This window comes from Centroberyx gerrardi, chromosome 15 (assembly GCF_048128805.1).
Source record: "Centroberyx gerrardi isolate f3 chromosome 15, fCenGer3.hap1.cur.20231027, whole genome shotgun sequence".
NCBI lineage: Eukaryota > Metazoa > Chordata > Actinopteri > Beryciformes > Berycidae > Centroberyx > Centroberyx gerrardi.
Window position 1 is genome coordinate 17768374 of NC_136011.1, and position 17030 is coordinate 17785403.

At 40.1% G+C, this 17030-nt stretch overlaps 1 protein-coding gene across 1 annotated transcript in view; it reads right to left on the reverse strand.

Moving 5' to 3' along the window:
* LOC139911235 (VPS10 domain-containing receptor SorCS1-like) overlaps positions 1-15334 on the reverse strand; it is a 36032-nt gene extending 20698 nt beyond the window's left edge. Inside the window, exons 1-5 of the mRNA XM_071898728.2 lie at positions 14603-15334; positions 3955-4022; positions 3033-3132; positions 2460-2618; positions 750-823 (exon numbers count right to left, since the gene is read on the reverse strand). Coding sequence (XP_071754829.2) covers positions 750-823; positions 2460-2618; positions 3033-3132; positions 3955-4022; positions 14603-15334 — 1133 coding nt within the window. The remainder of the gene's footprint in view (positions 1-749; positions 824-2459; positions 2619-3032; positions 3133-3954; positions 4023-14602) is intronic.
* Between the last annotated feature and the right edge of the window lie 1696 nt (positions 15335-17030).

The window sequence follows — 17030 nt, forward strand, 5'->3', positions numbered from 1 at the left end:
TATTTCATGAGCAGACTTCATTCAATGGATCAAATATTAAATAGTATGGGTAAACTAGAACCTTAGAACATTATGTTAACAAAAAAAGAAATTATCCATTATTTACCAGTACAGGATCTGCCTGCATAGAAACTTAGCTTGACGTTCAAGGAAAGGGAGTGAGAGTGGGATGAGAATGTTTAATTTCCTGCTCAAGATCGGATGGCATTTTATTTATTCAAGGTGAACTTTTAATAAAGACATCACTATTCCTGTCACCAATTTGAAAGATTTCATTACATTTCTTAGAGCTATTATGCTAGACAGAGTTGTTGATAAATACAAGTCTGACTGTTAGATAACCTTAATTGTTTTGTTGGGCCAGCGTGTGTTAACCAGTGGAATTCAATGGGTTAAAGGAGTTGCATATTATCAGGAAGAAGCAATGTTACTGCAGTATCAGTCAATGCTCTGGAAACCATTTCTTAATTTTTCCCCTACATCAGTATGCAGTATCTAACATAGCTTGTATGCATGTGCAGTAGAATTCATTCCAACATATTTCGTGAAGGCATTTCACCTCTACACTACTGTTTGTAAAACAGAATGTTTAAAAAACCTAAAATTTAATTTATTAATGTAAAATCGTTCTTCGCTTATCTATTATTCACAATATTTCTAGAGGATATTAAAATATTTTATAATATTGCAGCACGTCTCTGAGTCCCAGAAAAATAGTGTGTTTGCAAGTGATTGATTGCGGATCTCACCAGTAGAATCTGTTGGGGACAACATTGTCATGCACAAGCTGCCATCTCCTTCCAAATTCAACAGAGACGTAGAGCTGAAAGATGAGAAGAATGCATTAACCAAATGAGTTAAAAGAAAAATCATTTGTCAAACAGAATATCCAGGAGAATTCTTTCCTGATTTCACATCCAACAGTATTATGGAGCAGCTGTCAGTTCTCTGACATTGTGGAGTCAAGTTGATAATATGTTGGATAATATTGTGACTGTCCCAATACTGAGCACATAATTGAAAATGCTTTAGTTATAAATACAGCTAAAGCTCTAAATATGCTTTCAAAAGTTTTGAATACAAAGGAAAATAGAAGAGTTGAACTGTTATGATGCTACTGGAGAGAGAGAGAGAGAGAGAGAGAGAGCAAGAGAGAGAGAGACAGAGAGAGAGAGAGAGAGAGAGAGACAGACACAGAGAGAGAGAGAGAGAGAGAGAGAGAGAGAGAGAGGGTGAAAATTGGACTTAGATTTTAACATACAAGCCAGTTTGTCTTCATCTTTCATGGAAGCCTCTCTCCTCCCTATTGTAACTCAGCAGGATTCCTGCCTAATTGGCATGATAAAATGACTCATTTAACTGTCATCGTAATCTTTTCCCATAAAGCTATTAGACTCCCTTTTACTGCAAAGTTGGACTTCTGTCCAAGCACTCAAAAGACATGTCGTCTTGCCATAATGATCGAACAGCCACGCTTCTTCAGCTCCGAGCTTTCCAAGGATTACCATCATCATTTTGGCTCAACTAGGAGCTTACAATTTCTAAAAGACAATCAATAAATGGAAAATAAACCAAACTAAGCTTAATTTCAATCAAGCCACCATAAAAGAGAAAAACAGATGCCACTTTACTTTACAAAGACATACACAATAACCTGAAGGCAAACTTCTCCAGAGCATCTTTATTTCGACCCATTGATGGCTCTCAACCAAGCTTTCATTTTCCCCCCCTGCGCCATTTATCTCACTTTCCAGCCCTTGACTGTTTTTCTCGCTGAAAATCAAGTCTTCCAATAGCAGGCTAGGGAGGCCGAGTTTGATGTCTGTGGTGTTGAGTAAAGCAGACAGCAGGGTTCTCACTGAGAGTAATGAAGTGTGTGTGTGCGTTTGTGCTCACAATTGTGTGTGTGTGTACGTGGGAGTGTGTACACACGCGCATCTGTGCAAATGAGTGTGCATGTGTGAGCTTGTGTATTGTTTGGGGCGTGTCTCCCTTGTCAACTTTCTGCTGTGGTGCTGAGGACACATTCATTCAAACTTGGAGTCTGCAGCCAGACCTTATGGCTTGTTTAGGGGAACAGGTGATTAGCCGTCGCTGTCTTGGCAGCTGCAGCCTTGGCTTAAGTGGCAGATGTCTCTGCTCATGAAGACCAGGTCCTGAAAGCCAACCACTATTAACAAACTAAGGGCTTTCGGCCATGACAACAGCCTATCTTATGTAACATTTACTGTATGCAGGATATTCATTTTTATCATGATCCACCAGGCTTCATATAATATATACAATCTGAGAGAACTAGAGAATGATAAGCAAAGTAGTTAACAAAAAATAAGTAAAACGCATTGTTAACTTTCATGAGTTAACAACTCCACAACATAACTTATTGCTGTCAGGCGGCATTGTTTGCCACATTTTCACTTTTATTCTAGCTATATCATTCCACTTGACTGCTATGTTACCTTTTGGTTGTGGCTGTACGCCAGGATCCAGTCCTCCTGCTCAGGGTGGAAAAGGAGGCTGAGGATATCAAAGGCTAAGCTGTGTTTCTGATAGGACGCCCCCTCGTCAAGGCTAATGAGCAGGCTGCTCTCCACCTCCGGGTCGGTCAGTAACATGATCTGAGACGAGACAAGAAAGGAGACGGGGGAATCAGCGGCCCACCTTGACAGCATCCATTCCACAGGGCTTAGGTCTACTTGTGCAATTTACTGCATTAGAACAGACGCAGCGTAGGCATCTGTGGGGCGCCGAATGTTTCCTTTCATGAGCAGGGGGTTTAAAATGATAACAAATATGTTATAGAGTGATAAAAATTAATGAGCACGAAAAAGTGAAATGTTAGCCATTACACCATCACAATAACGAAACAAAAATGTACAAAAAAAATGAAAAACCTAAACATGGAATTGATTCCACAAAGCCATATCTTGTATCTACTGTAATCTGATGTGAACAGCAAGCAATGCCGAGAAATAGTTTTGACAACATTCCATACAGGCAGATATGTTTATGATAAGCATATGGGAACTTACCTTTCTTTTGTTGTTCGGACTCACGTATAAGTAGCTCAGTATCGTTTTTGGCCCAACTTTTTCATTAAGTTTCTCATACGTGGTCCCATAATCGGTTGACCTAAAATTCAATTACAGGATAAACTAAATAGGTTGTGGTGGAGAGTTAAGGAGAATGGAATAATACCTACTAGTTAAAATGCTGATAGTATCATTAAGCATATCAGGCAAGCAGAAAATTGCAACAGCAAAAGTCATGAAGTAATTTGCTAGATGAATGGAGATTTTTTTAATTACCAGAATAAACAAGAATATCTTGTGTGGCATGCATGGTGAGGGAACCATTACAATTGTACTGAAGTGTTATGATATGTTGTTATTATATAGTCGCTGTCGAGTGAAAACCTTGTAGATTCAAATTTTGCCAATTTTCAAGTTTGGACTTCAGGTGAAGGATCACATGCTCCTCTATGGGTTCAGAATATTCTACAACCCTTGGGTTTATGAAACCCTTTCGAAAACAATTAGATAAACTCAAAAATACATGGTGGTTAGTCTGAAAACAAAACTGTTTTTCAGAGTTCCTGAAAAGTTAACATTTTGAAGATATGAGGTTTTCATCCGACAATCATTATATCAGAGATATTGGTCTCAATTCCTTAGTGATATTTCAGACACGCTGGTATAAACTGGTTAAGCAAATATTTTGTCAGACTTTCCATATTAGAAAGCAAATATTTTTGATTTCTGGATTTTTATAATGCCATCTGTTGTTATCTAGCTTATCTGTCATAGTAGTACACTGAGCATTTGGGAATCATGCAGTCAGTAGTCATTATCTAAGCCATAGCATTGCAAATGCAGCGTCTATTCGTTTTACTGTAGCTCCCACATTCCCATACATGGAAGACAAATACTCCATGAGAGCAGCAGGGGATCTTACCTCCATAAAGAACTCTCCGTTACTCTGCCAGAGTTGAAGTCAAAGTATTTTGTCAACATGAGGATCACCTACAAAACAGATCAAACAGATTAGGAGGAGGTGGAGGGGTGTATCATCAGTTTAGAAAACTGCAGCAATAAGGTGTCAGCCACTGAAACAAAACTGCAGAGCCATCCATGTTCATTTCGTCCCCCAAAAGACACGGCTTTAATAAAACTCAGATGCCATGTCAGCCCACTGCCCTGTTTGTTGTAAGGCTAAGCATAGTGCATATTCTCTCAAAGGATAAAGCTAAGCATATATGCTATGTAATGGTTTTTAAGACCCATTGGGTTACACTACACCGACAGCAAATGCTACTACTGCTGCTCTATAAATAAATGAATAAATAAGTAAACAATGCATCTATCATTCATCCCAGGCACAGCAAGGCTAGCCTCATAAATATCATGGACATGTTTTTTGAAGAGGATCATAAAAATGCCATAGATATAAGGTTTATACAGGCCTTTATTTAATACGAATAAAACGCCATAAATTTCAAGATGTCTTGTAAATTGCTCCAGATGTTAATGAATGGCTCTCTGTGGACTGGTCTATTTCCCTCGGTTTAATTTGAAAAGAGAAACTCTTTTCCTCAGCAAGTATCTGAACTTAAATCAAAGCCTGTGCACATGACTTAATTATTGATGCATAGGTTCATGTTTACATATATTTAACTAGTAATTTCCTTTCTAGGAATAAGTGGGTTTGGAAAAAGAATGAATGAATTAATTAATTTTCTTTCTTCTCAGCAAGAGGACAATATGAAGAGAAACTGTAATAGTTAACTTTTTTCTTTTACATAAGCTACCGATTGACAACAACTTAGTCCAAAAGAATGCACTCTCCTCAGTGGGTCATTGCATTTGATAAAATCTCAAAGGTCTTTCACACCTTGAAGGGGGCAACTTTGTGCCCTTCACACTTTACACAAATACTTGTTCACGCAATACCCCACACTATGCAATCATAAAAGTTGCAGATGATAACAGCTCTCATGGGAATGATCTCAGGGTGTGTGAAACACATTATAGTGAAGCAGTTAAATCTTTTGCAGGGTGGTGCTTGGAGAATTGTCTCTTTCAACATGAAGAAAAAGGAAAGAAATTAAAATAAACTCTGGGTCTATGATCACCATAAACTCAGAGGTCATTCAAACTGGTCAAGAGTACAAATACCTAGTCACTGTGATAGATAATAAACTCACCAGGCGCACAAACACATATGTAATACATGTAATGTGATAAAAGCAACTTCAAATCATGTGGAGACTAACAGTATACCGTTGATGAAACACCTGACACTATTCTACAAATCCTTCATCCGAAGCATCCTCACCTTCTGTTTTACACCTACAGAGTCAATAAATAGACTTGTTACTCTCTTTAACAAAATCTGTGGAATCTAATTAAGCATCATCTCATTATTCCATAAAACCTCAGAGTTTTGTGCTTGACAAAACTCATGCTATACTCAAAAACCCAATACACCCATAATCAGCATCAGTATGTCATCTGGCCGTAGGTACAGGACTCTTGTCAAAAACATTAGCCTAGCTTGCATTTCCTTTGTTACAAACATATAATAATAGTAACTTTTATTTATATAGCAATTTATCGAAACACAGTTACAAAGCGCTTAACAGAGTAAAAGAAATGAAACATATTGTTATGTCCATTTGTGTTTTGTATTGTATGTACCATGTTACATTAAGTGTCAGTGTGTACCATACGGATAGCCGGTCTGCAATGTCCATCTATGTATTGTAAATAGTGTACTGTGCCTCATGATGACACAACAAGAATTTCCCAAGAACCTATTCCTATTAGGAATGCAATGTATTCAAATGTTACAGTTTCAATTTATTTCTTAATTATTTGTCCTTTTGGTTGATAAGCTGGCTGAGGAAACTCTGACTCTGCTATTACTTTGTGCTGAATGTATGAAATCCTTTATAAGGAGAGCTAGTTCAGAAATAATCTGCACAGCTTGTTAAAACAGTGGTAGCGAGTGTCCAGATTGGGTTGCAGAGATTTATGGTCTTCCAATAAAATGGCCTTTATGCCTTCTAAAAGTCACAGCCTCATGGACACTGTCATACACAATAAAACAACCCGTAGCAGTTTGGAAAGTAGGACAAATTATTTCCCCCCTCCTGTATGGCAATTAACTTTATGCATTTACTTGGGAAGGATCCAGTATAACAGTCAGATATAATTTGCATCCTCCAAAGCGGCAGCTGGAAAAGTTTTTTGTGTTCTGAGAGACATTGAAAGTGTAAGGTGAAGCTCCGTGGCTGGTTGTATCACTTAATGCATCTATACAGCGATACAATATTCACTTTGTAGATTTTTCAGTGTGAAATGGGTGTTTGAAGCTGAGGTTGCATGTCACTCTCACAGAAGCCATTACATTTTAGTTTAAAATCATTGGACAAAGGCTTCATTCGATGATAACACCATTTTATTGGCATATCTTCGCCTCTGTATCTAGACAAAGGATATCCCCCTATGAATTGGCATATTTTTCGCTTTGAATCTCGACAAAGGTGAGACATTTGATATCAGTTAACATGTAGCACAAATCACAACTAGGTAGCACTAAAATATCTCCCAAATGGATTACTTGACATCCAAGAGCAAGCAAATTGATTCCCAAGCCCTAAATCCTGTGCAAATCTCAAACCTTGGAGGTAAAATGGACTGGGATGAATCTGATCATTATGGAGGAATGAATGGGGGCTTAATGGTGACTTAAAGGGCTTAGGTTGAAGAGATTACCAGTGTGAAATTAAGGTGTTGTATGAAGAGAAGAAGGGGTGGGGTGGGGTGGGGGTGTCGAGACAGAGAGGGGGCACTCTATTAGTGAAGGATGAAGAACACCTGAAAAAGACAAATTAAAGGCGAGACGGCGTACACATTACAATTCATTCCCACTCTCACCAACCCCTTGATCCGGCCTTATCAGCTGTTGGAATTAAGTTGCCTCATCAATAAAACTGTCATCACATTTAGCCAGCGCAATTAAACAGATGGATGATTCCATAAAAGCAATTGTAACAGAAGTTACTGACTAGAATATCAATAATATAGAAAAAATGCATACTGTATATCAAGAAAAAATGAAAAACACAATTAACTTGACATATTTTTGTTTTGGGATAGTTTGCAGAAAACAATGTAAAAAGCAATATATTCATCCTAGTTAACCTTCATGGACAAGATTTTTGCGTATCTAATGAGATTCAAATTAGTGCTTAGAGTCTGACATATTAAATCTAAGAATCGAGACAATCTATGGGAGGAGAGTAGTTAAAGCAGAGCAACACATGCCTCCAAGATTTTTACACCATAAAAATGATAACAATGTGAAAGTAGATGCCTTTAAAGAAATTAATGCACTCTTGAAAAACCCACTGATCGAGGAATCCTGAAAACCCCTGAAGACCCCTGGGGCCAGAGAAGCATATAGTATGAACCCTCACTTGTTAAAATCACCACATAAAACAGCATAGCTAAACACCTTTACAAAAGAAAGAACTGCCTATTTCTGTTCAATTGTTTATAGCCTTTGCAACTGAGGCCAAAGCAAAAAAGCCTGTATGGAAGCACATCAAGTATACTTCAATACCACCTCAGTTATAAGTGTAATGTACAGAGGCTTTTGTCTGCCACATCAATTTATATCACTTTATTAACAAAGGCAATGTTTCCTAGTAGACCAGATGTTGAGCTGAGGCTGCGTTGTTTGAAGTCAGAGCTGTTGGCTCTCCCATGGATAACAGGTCACTTCAATCATGAATTATAAAGAAACTTCACAATAGAAAAAAAACAAAAAAATAAATCATTAGTGTGCTGATAAAACACGCACAACCTCTGGGGAGTGAAATCGCAGTGAATAAATATTCTGAAGTCAGACATCTTCACATTGGGGAATGTGAATATAATGTGTTTTGTCATTCCTTTCAGCACTTGTATTGCGGTGGGGGCCAACTAGAGTTTTTTAAAATATGTGATTCCTGTTAATAATGAAATTTACCATGATAAAATTCAACCATAAAGTGATTAATGGCAACATTCTGCTACCTTAGCACACTGTATCTTTGATCTCTCAACATCAAATAGTCAGCATTTCAAATGGACAGCAAGCAGATACTCCGTGATCTAGCTACCGCTTTCAAGCAGAACAGACACTGCCTGACTTATTGGCTTCCTCATGTCAAGACAACAGTCCTATGTGGATATAGCTCGGTTGAGAAGTCATCTGAAACGGCTTCCCTCCACTCTGGACTTATACTTTTTGCATCATTTGCTTCTTCAGTAACAGTGAGAGCCGAGGCTAGTTCAACAGCTCGGCTATAGTAGCCTGCTGAGCCCAGAAGCTTCAATGTGCATGAGGAGGGGGTCTGATCAGTGCAGGCAAGATTAAACATCAAGTGGGCATGTTTTTCAGCCGAGCAGTAGCACCCACTGCGCAGAGGATGTTTTTTTGAAACTACTTATATCTCTTCAGTAGTCGTTCTGAAATTTAGGGGTGCTGAGTGAGATAAAGGATTACTTACATGTTGACAGACTAAAAGCTCCCCAGCCTCCCTAATAAAGTAATTCTACATCTCCTCTGATATAAAAAAAAAAAGGATAACAGCTAATTAGATAAAAATGTTGGGAAGGATTTCTCTCATCCTATGTTTGACTGACCTCTAGGCTCGCCAACAATGTTTGAAACCTTATGTTAGCCATCACAGGAACAATGTATCACTGTCAAAGAATTTCATAAAGTGAGTCAAAGTCGGGTGGTTTTGAATGGGAGGCCTTTCTTACAGCACCCAGACAATGTACCTCATGGGGTTCAAGAATGCAGGTGGCCACCCAAAGGCCAAAAGAGAAACCATTGCCATTTACAAACAGCCAATGACATATTTCTATGATGAGCTAGTATTTAGGATAGAAGATAGAAGTGATGTAAAATGATGAACCAGCAACCATAGCTTGACACATGAAACAGAGAAGAAGGAGGAGGTTGATTTGTACCTTTTACAAAGCAATTGTTATACTGGTTATTATAGCTGGAGGGCGATCGTTTCTAAAGGTCAAGAGCGAGGGCTGAGGTGAGCAAAAGAGTTCATGTGCCCTGTCTGCAGTCTGAAACACAAAATGTGGTGGCAACTGAGCAACAACCAAAGAACGTTGACAACACAGCAACCAACTCATGTGATTCATAAATGGTGCAATGAGGCACTCACCGTTGAGTTTCAAAACACACTGCAGAGCTTTAAACACATTTCACAGATACAGAAAGCAATTTTATAATGTGTCTAGACGTTTCCTGATTTTAACACAAAAGTATGTTTGCTAATGGACAAATAGACACTTTGCTCACTTGCTTTTGCAGCTGTTTACAGGACAATGAGGAGTCACAGTGAAGACAGACAGAACAAATACAAGAGATATGTAACAGAAATATGGAACAGCACAGCATGAGTTGGATTTGAACACAAAGCGGGGCTCGTCGACACAAAAATTGAGGCATCTCATTATGCAACTTTCTAGCCAAATCAACTTTATCTCGGTCTAAAATAATATGTTGTTCTTTTATTTTTTATGGCATTTATGCTCTTTAAGACGGCACACAGTGGAGAAGAAAGGAAACCCAGGAGGGGTCCACACCAGCCTGCTGAAAAAAACACTCGGCAGGATTTCAAGGCGATAGAGAACCTCACCGCGGGAAGGCTTGGTAGAGCTGTGCGCTGGCTGCCAGTAGTTTCTGCCTAGTGCTGGGCTTTAAGACCAGCCGCTCTATTTATCCATGCAATGTAGGCAATGCCATCCATTTATTTGTCAGAATAAAAAATCTTTGTCTTGGCAGGAAGTTTGAGTCATGGTGTTGTAATTCTTTTCATAGTGTATTTCATGAATTTATGTATAATTCTTTAGCAGGATGTGTGATGTTCATTCTAGGAGATAACACCACAGTCCCCACCCCCCCGCCCTCTCCCCACCCTGCCCATCACAGCCACCCAGGTGAGAAGGGATTTGGGGGGAGGAGTGGGGGGTCCACACAGGCAAGCAAGTGGGCCATGACAGCATCAGCCCCAGGGTGCTGAGAGCATGTGCAAGTCAACATATATGCAACAGACTACTCCCCATGTATCAATCTGCTGTGGCCAGCAAACTGTTCTTTGCGTTGCGGGAGGCAGCATCAAGGTGGCGGAAAAGGTTTGAGCCCAGAAACCCTGCAGGCAGCAACAGAGGGAGGGATGAGGTCTAAACTGAATGCCATTTGAGACATTTGAGACAAACCCTCCCACCACCTCTACAGTGGGCTGATGCAGCTACGGAGCACCTTCAGCCTCCGCCCTCCTCCCCCCAAGGTGCAACATGGAGAGCCCAGGGTGCTCTTTTGTGCCAACCAAAGCATTGTACAGGACAGACTGCACAATGTTTCCTGACCAAATGGCCCCAGCCTCAACCAAGTAGGAGGGTGCTGAAGCAAAGTGCCTGCACTGTCTGTACAAGCCTTCCTACATTGCTTCTTGCATTCCAGTGCTTGAACCCTCAGGACCACAACCAATCTATACGACTTGCTTGCACTGTTTTCTGATCTGTACATATTTCTGTACATTCTCAGGGTAACATAGGACACATTTTCTGTAATTATGCTACCTCTATAATGATAGTGAGAGCAGATGATAACACACATGTGCTCTGTACATTGACATTTTTCTGTAAATATGGTACCTCCAAAAGATTAGATAGACTAACAGATAGCAATGCACATATCCAGATCTAAATTTTCGGTACATTTGTTACCTGCATCTGTAAAGCGATTAAACTGACACGGTATATATATAGTTTTTAACAATGCACATCTACATGTCTACATACTTTCTGAGCATGGCTTTCTGTAGACTTGTTAATGTGATTATGACGCACATTTTTCACACTCAATACATTAACATATTATTAACATATTAATATATGAATTAACATCTATTTCCAGCATATTCCCATATCCTTTTCATTGTAATATGTTGCATATGTATTGATATTTCTATAATGTTTCCACGTATTTCATACTGCATAGGGTATATTTTATATTTGTTACACATTACATATTCTGCATTATTTTTTTTCTTTGTCTCAATAAGTTCTACTGCTGCTGTTTTGCACACCCTAACAATGCTGTAATCCATATTTTTCCCATACTTTTAATTCATAAATTCGACTTAACATATTCTAGTGTTGAAAATAATAGTTGCATATGTTTTTATAACCCCTGTTTGCTATATTCTTGTTGATTCTTCTGTTTTTATTCTATTTTTCTTTGCTGTATCCTATTACTATTTGCTGCTGCAACGACCCGATTTCCCTACAAGTATCATTAAAGTTTCATCATATCTTATCTTATCTTATCTTGAATAAATCATTAAAAATATCAATCAAAAAAAGGTCATTAAAAGGCAACTTCATATCGGCTTTCAACTGGATAATTTCAGATGCCCATTAAGCAACACTGTATAGCCTAATGATCCGATTTACCAAAATGTCACCATATATTCAATTATCACGTCAGTGTTTTTAGTCCAGCTATGGAAGGAGTCATGGCACATTCTTGTAATTAACAGCTTGTGATGATCTGCAATGATGAAGACCATCTTTCAGTCCATCCTGAATAGCCCCCACTCTTCCTCAAGATTTGATCTTTAACTGATAATTTATCCCCATTTGCCTCAGACAAATGACAACGGTGCTCCAAAGGGTGAATGCCTGTGGATGGTTACATCAATAACAATCTGGCATTTGTCTAGGGCCATGGTGTGCCAATTCTTTTCTTTTTGTATTTCATGCATTCAGGTGTATTGCTACTCGGAGAGGTACCTATTGACTCTCACTTTCCACAGAACGGTGAAGATTAGCTAATAATTGTAGGCAACTGTTTTTTCAGTAAAATAGGATAGCTGTTTGAATAGACAGGTGATGTGCAAAAAGCTTATTGCTTTCACATCGGGCTGAGTTCATGTCTGGCACACGTCAATATGTGTTTGGTCAACTGCTTGAAGTGAAACAGCTGGTGTGAGAGCAGGACTTTCACACACAAACAGTGTGGATCGGATTAATGAGACAGACAGAGAAAGATATCGAGTAGGTGCATAAAAGCACATTCCAAGAATCTCACCAGTTCCCTATTCCTCGCACCTCTCTCTGTAAGTGTGTTTGCCTATTTATTTTCTCCCTAAATGCGGCATGCTGTTTTCAGAGTAAGCTAAGGTCGTCTATTGATGTGCGTCTGCCTCACACCTCTTTCAAATCCGCTCATAGCAGGGGGAACTGACTGTAATCATTAGGATTAGATCATCAACTTTTTGAACAAATAATAACTTGGCAAATTGGGAAATAATTCTGATTTTAAATCAAACTAAAACATTAGAATTAATAATCCCTGATGGTATTATTAACATTACTATTAGAGTGACCATATATGGTGATCAGTAAAAAGGCGGTCACAGTAAGAAGCCTGCTCGGCAAAAACACCCCTCATCAACACAGCAGTCAGCCAGCGAGCCGCGTAGGCCAGTTGGAAAAACTCGCAAGTTTCCTTGGCGACCAACTGCCGTTCACCAACACAGAGAGGAGGGGTGTGGCATGTGACAAAGGTGGGAAGCCAGACACAAACACATTACATCATGAATATGAATGGTATGCGCCTTAGCCATCTGAGTCACCAGAACACTATCACTACATTATTTCATTTTTCAGAAAGACAATAGTCTGATAATGTAATTTTCAAAGTTCAAAAATTTAAACTTTGGTTGGAAGACTTCCAATCAAGCTGTTTTTGGTGTTTTGATGTTGCCTTTTAGAATTTATATGTTTTTTGAGTATTTTGTTTTGTTTCTCTGCTTTGCAACTCTGTTTTGCACACACCAAAAATTTGATTCAATACGTTTGTCAAGTATTAGAGAACTTGAATGGTTTAAAACCTATTTAATATGCACCTATAATGGGGTTTCACTACAACCCTCCAGTTCCCAACATAGCTGAACTTTATGTTTCAGAACACAATGTGTGTGCTTTATTTTAAGCTACAGTCTAGCAGACAGTACCTAACCTCCCAGCCTCCCTCCCTATTTTGCAGGAGAGTGCATACTGCAGCACAGTAAGTAAGTCAATAAATAGAAGGATAGATAGAAAGATAGATAGATAGACAGACAGATAGACAGAAAGATAGATTTCAGGATTTCAAATTTGTCCACTGAAACTAGGAGATCAACTTAAAATTCGGATTCTTTTGAATTACTTTTTTTATCCATCATTTTTAGTTATGAGGCTGTTCATGAAAAGTCCCAAGGCTGATGTGGCTGATGCATTTTTTTATAAAGGAATTAGTTCAGTGTTGGTCAGTTTCAAGAACATTGGACTACTATTCACTTACATTAGCACAAATTGCAACAGAAAAAATGTGAATGCTTGAGTACATGCAACATATGTTCAGCATGTAATCTGTGAAATACCCACATATCCACCTGCCAAATCAGCCAGCCAATTCACATCAGCATGGTTTATGTGTGTGTGTGTGTGTGTGTGTGTGTGTGTGTGTGTGTGTGTGTGCGTGTGTGTGTGTGTGTGTACGAGCGAGCGTGCATAAGTGTGAGAGAGAGAGAGAGAGGGAGAGAGAGAGAGAGAGAGGAAGAAGCAGAGGCATTGGGGGAGGTTGGAGGAGAGCAAGAGAGAAAACACAGATACTCTGATTCCCTTAAACTATGCAGCACATGCAACACATGTTCAACTTGTAATACATTTTTCATTTTACACTCCAGCCCACCTGCCAAATCAGCTAACCAATACACAACAGCATGACCCACATTTGTGTGTGTGCGTCTGTGTGTGTGTGTGTGACTGAAAGAGAGAGAGAGAGAGAGAGAGAGAGAGAGAGACAGAGGGATAGACATACACGAAGAAGACTGATTCCCTTAAACTATGCAGCACACGCAACACGTCCAACTTGTAATTTGTATTAAGTAAAATACTGAATGGATTTTACACTTCAGCCCATCTGCCAAATCAGCTAACCATCATGGTTCATGTGTGTGTGTGTGTGTGTGTGTGTGTGTGTGTGTGTGTGTGTGTGAGAGAGAGAGAGAGAGAGAGAGAGAGAGAGAGAGACAGAGAGAGACAGAGAGGACATACACCAAGAAGACCGATTCCCTTAAACTATGCAGCACACGCAACACCTGCCCAACTTGTAATTTGCCTGAAGTAGACTAAAATACTGAATAGTTTGTACACTTCAGCCCATCTGCCAAATCAGCTAACCAATAGACAACAGCATGGTTCATGTGTGTGTGCGTGTGTGTATGAGAGAGAGAGAGAGAGAGAGAGAGAGAGGGAGAGAGAGAGAGACACACCAAGACTGATTCCCTTAAACCATGCAGCCTCACATTTAATCTCCACTGTGTCTGCTGGTCTGCCAGCTCATTCTCAGTAGACACTAATCACTCTGACGCCTCTTATTAGCTAAACTAAAGTCGCCACACATGATTTATCACTGAATACTGACCACACTGCGTCAAAAAAGTGAAATCCACGCATGATAAGCTGCTACTTACGCTACTATTTTGGCCAGACCAGTGCACCATGGCTTGGTTGTGAGCCGTGTCCCCGGTGAGTGCAAATGTTGAACTTGTCAAGTGAAAGTCCTGCTGACCCGAAGACGAGGCATCCTCGCCGTCAGATGTGAATCCGGACCAAGTCCCTCCGCTCTGCTCCGCCATTGGAGCGCTGCGCTTATTTCGTCCCCGGCACCGACTCCTTAAACTGGCCACAACCTTGTCCTCTTTTACCGACACGCCGACCTGCGCCCCATTTCCCCCGTAGAAGCTGTTATTTTTTCCCTCGCCGCTGCTGTTTTCGGTGAAATTGCCGGCGCTGGGAGAAGGGATTGCCGCGCGTGAAGCACTTGGAGGAGACACTTCGGGAAGTTTTTGTTGACCGTTAAACGCGTCCTTCTGGAGACGAACTGTGTTATTTCCCAACGGCTGCTGTACTTTGAGCGAACTTTCGGTAAATTCCGCATTGTTGTGCTTTCGGTCCGCGTTGTTCACAGATTTGGCATCCGTTGACCTCTCGGTAAATCCAATCGATTCATCAGCCGGTGCCTCGCCAAAATCAACCAAATCCAGCGCCGAGAGTTCCCGGGGAAAAGCTCTGATAACCGGCAGCTGGCATGAGGGAATGCACCTTACCTCCGCTCTTGTTATGCCCGGGATGGAAGTTAAGGTGAAGAGCCAAATCCACTTAGCAAAAAGGCTATAAAGGCAGCGACCGAGGCGCGTCTCCATTCTACGTTAATTCCGATTTCAAACGTGCTAAAAACATATCATTTTACTCTTTGGGGGGTTGTCTGTCATTAGCTTGGAAAGTCGAGTCAGTGAATGCACTGTAGGGAGCGGTGGCGCGCGGACAAGTGTTCCCAAGTACTGATGCAAACGATGCATTTTAGACTAGAGGAGGGGCTGGAGGCTGGAGCCTGCATGATAGGAGAAAGGAGCTATTCCCCCGCATCTTCATCTCAACCTTGATGGAAATACAATGACTTTTTGGACACTGGCCTACACTTAAATTAGTTTTGCACTCAAATTATATTTCTGTAGAATGATGATTTAAGCATTGTACAGGCCAGTTGTTCTCAAAGTGAGGCGCATGGACCCCCAATACTTTAACCCTGTTTTTAATTGATCAGCTTTGTCATATGTGAATATGCCAGATTTGACTACATCGTCATCTTTCCACTTGTAGGTAATTATGAAAAGCTGAACCAAACCATTTTTAAAAATAAAAAATCTTCAAATCTGGGGGTCCCTGGGGCAAAATCTGCAAAGATGGGGATTACTGTATGTACCTACTCTGGGGGTCTTTACAGACAGTTTCCTGACAGGGGCTTTATGGAAGATCCAATAAGGCTGTATATTTTCCATTAGCTGAGACCTAGATAATCAATTAACACCATCGCCTGTGTTCGCTGTCTATTATGCCATGCAGGTAATGAGTCTGTTGAGGCCGGGCTGGAAAATGGCTTGGAAATGGTTTCAATTAGGCTACACTCTTGCATTATCCATTCAACACAGCTGAATGGAGCAAAGTGTTTCTGCATCTTGTCCAACTTTTAGCTACTGTCTTTTGTGCCCTCTTTTCAGGTTATTAAAGGGTTTTCTGACAGATGATGATTAGAAGAATCCAAACCAGAGGTAAGTATGTTATTATCACATTCTCTATCAATCTACTCTGGTCGACGCTGCTGCCCTAGGCTTACTCTTCTCAACTCTTGCCAACCATAAACTTGATAAAAAATACAGCTAACTATAGTTTATTACAGTATGGCTGTGAAGAACCTTTGGAATATATTGTTCACATTTCACTATACTTTGGGCTTTGATCCAGCCAGTTAATGGTAAACCATTAGGAGAACTAGAGCCTGTCCTAACCCTCTGATTAGATTCTATTTCTGGGCAACATTTAGTCAATAGGATGAGGATGCTGTTGACTGGTGACTGATGCCGAAGAGACTCTCTATATTGAGCTGTTCCCCCCATCGCTCTGAGCTCCGACGTGCTCCTGTTCCACATACGGGTCAACAGCACAGAGACGTCTTTCATTGGCAGCCATTAGTGATGCAGTGAGCAAGAGCTGTCTCAATCTGTTTCAGTTAGCCCCCACCAGACAAGAGGAAACCAGTCTATAATCTAGATTGATGGCTGATTGAGAATTTCAATCATGGAGAACATTGGCTAAAAAGCTCAACTCTGAACTGTAATGTAAACTAAAAGGTTGGCCCAGCTATAGAAATGCAAAAGAGTGTTTGGCATTTGTATGTGACTTTTGCATGTATTTGGAACTTGTAGTTTCTGCTTGCTGCGACTCTGTCACAGATTCATCTACAGTGAAATTGCAGAATGATCATAGAGGATTTTTGCCTGACCTGTCTGCTTAGTTTAGACATGGATGGTTGGTTGTGAATGTGTATGTGCTGTTTGGTTT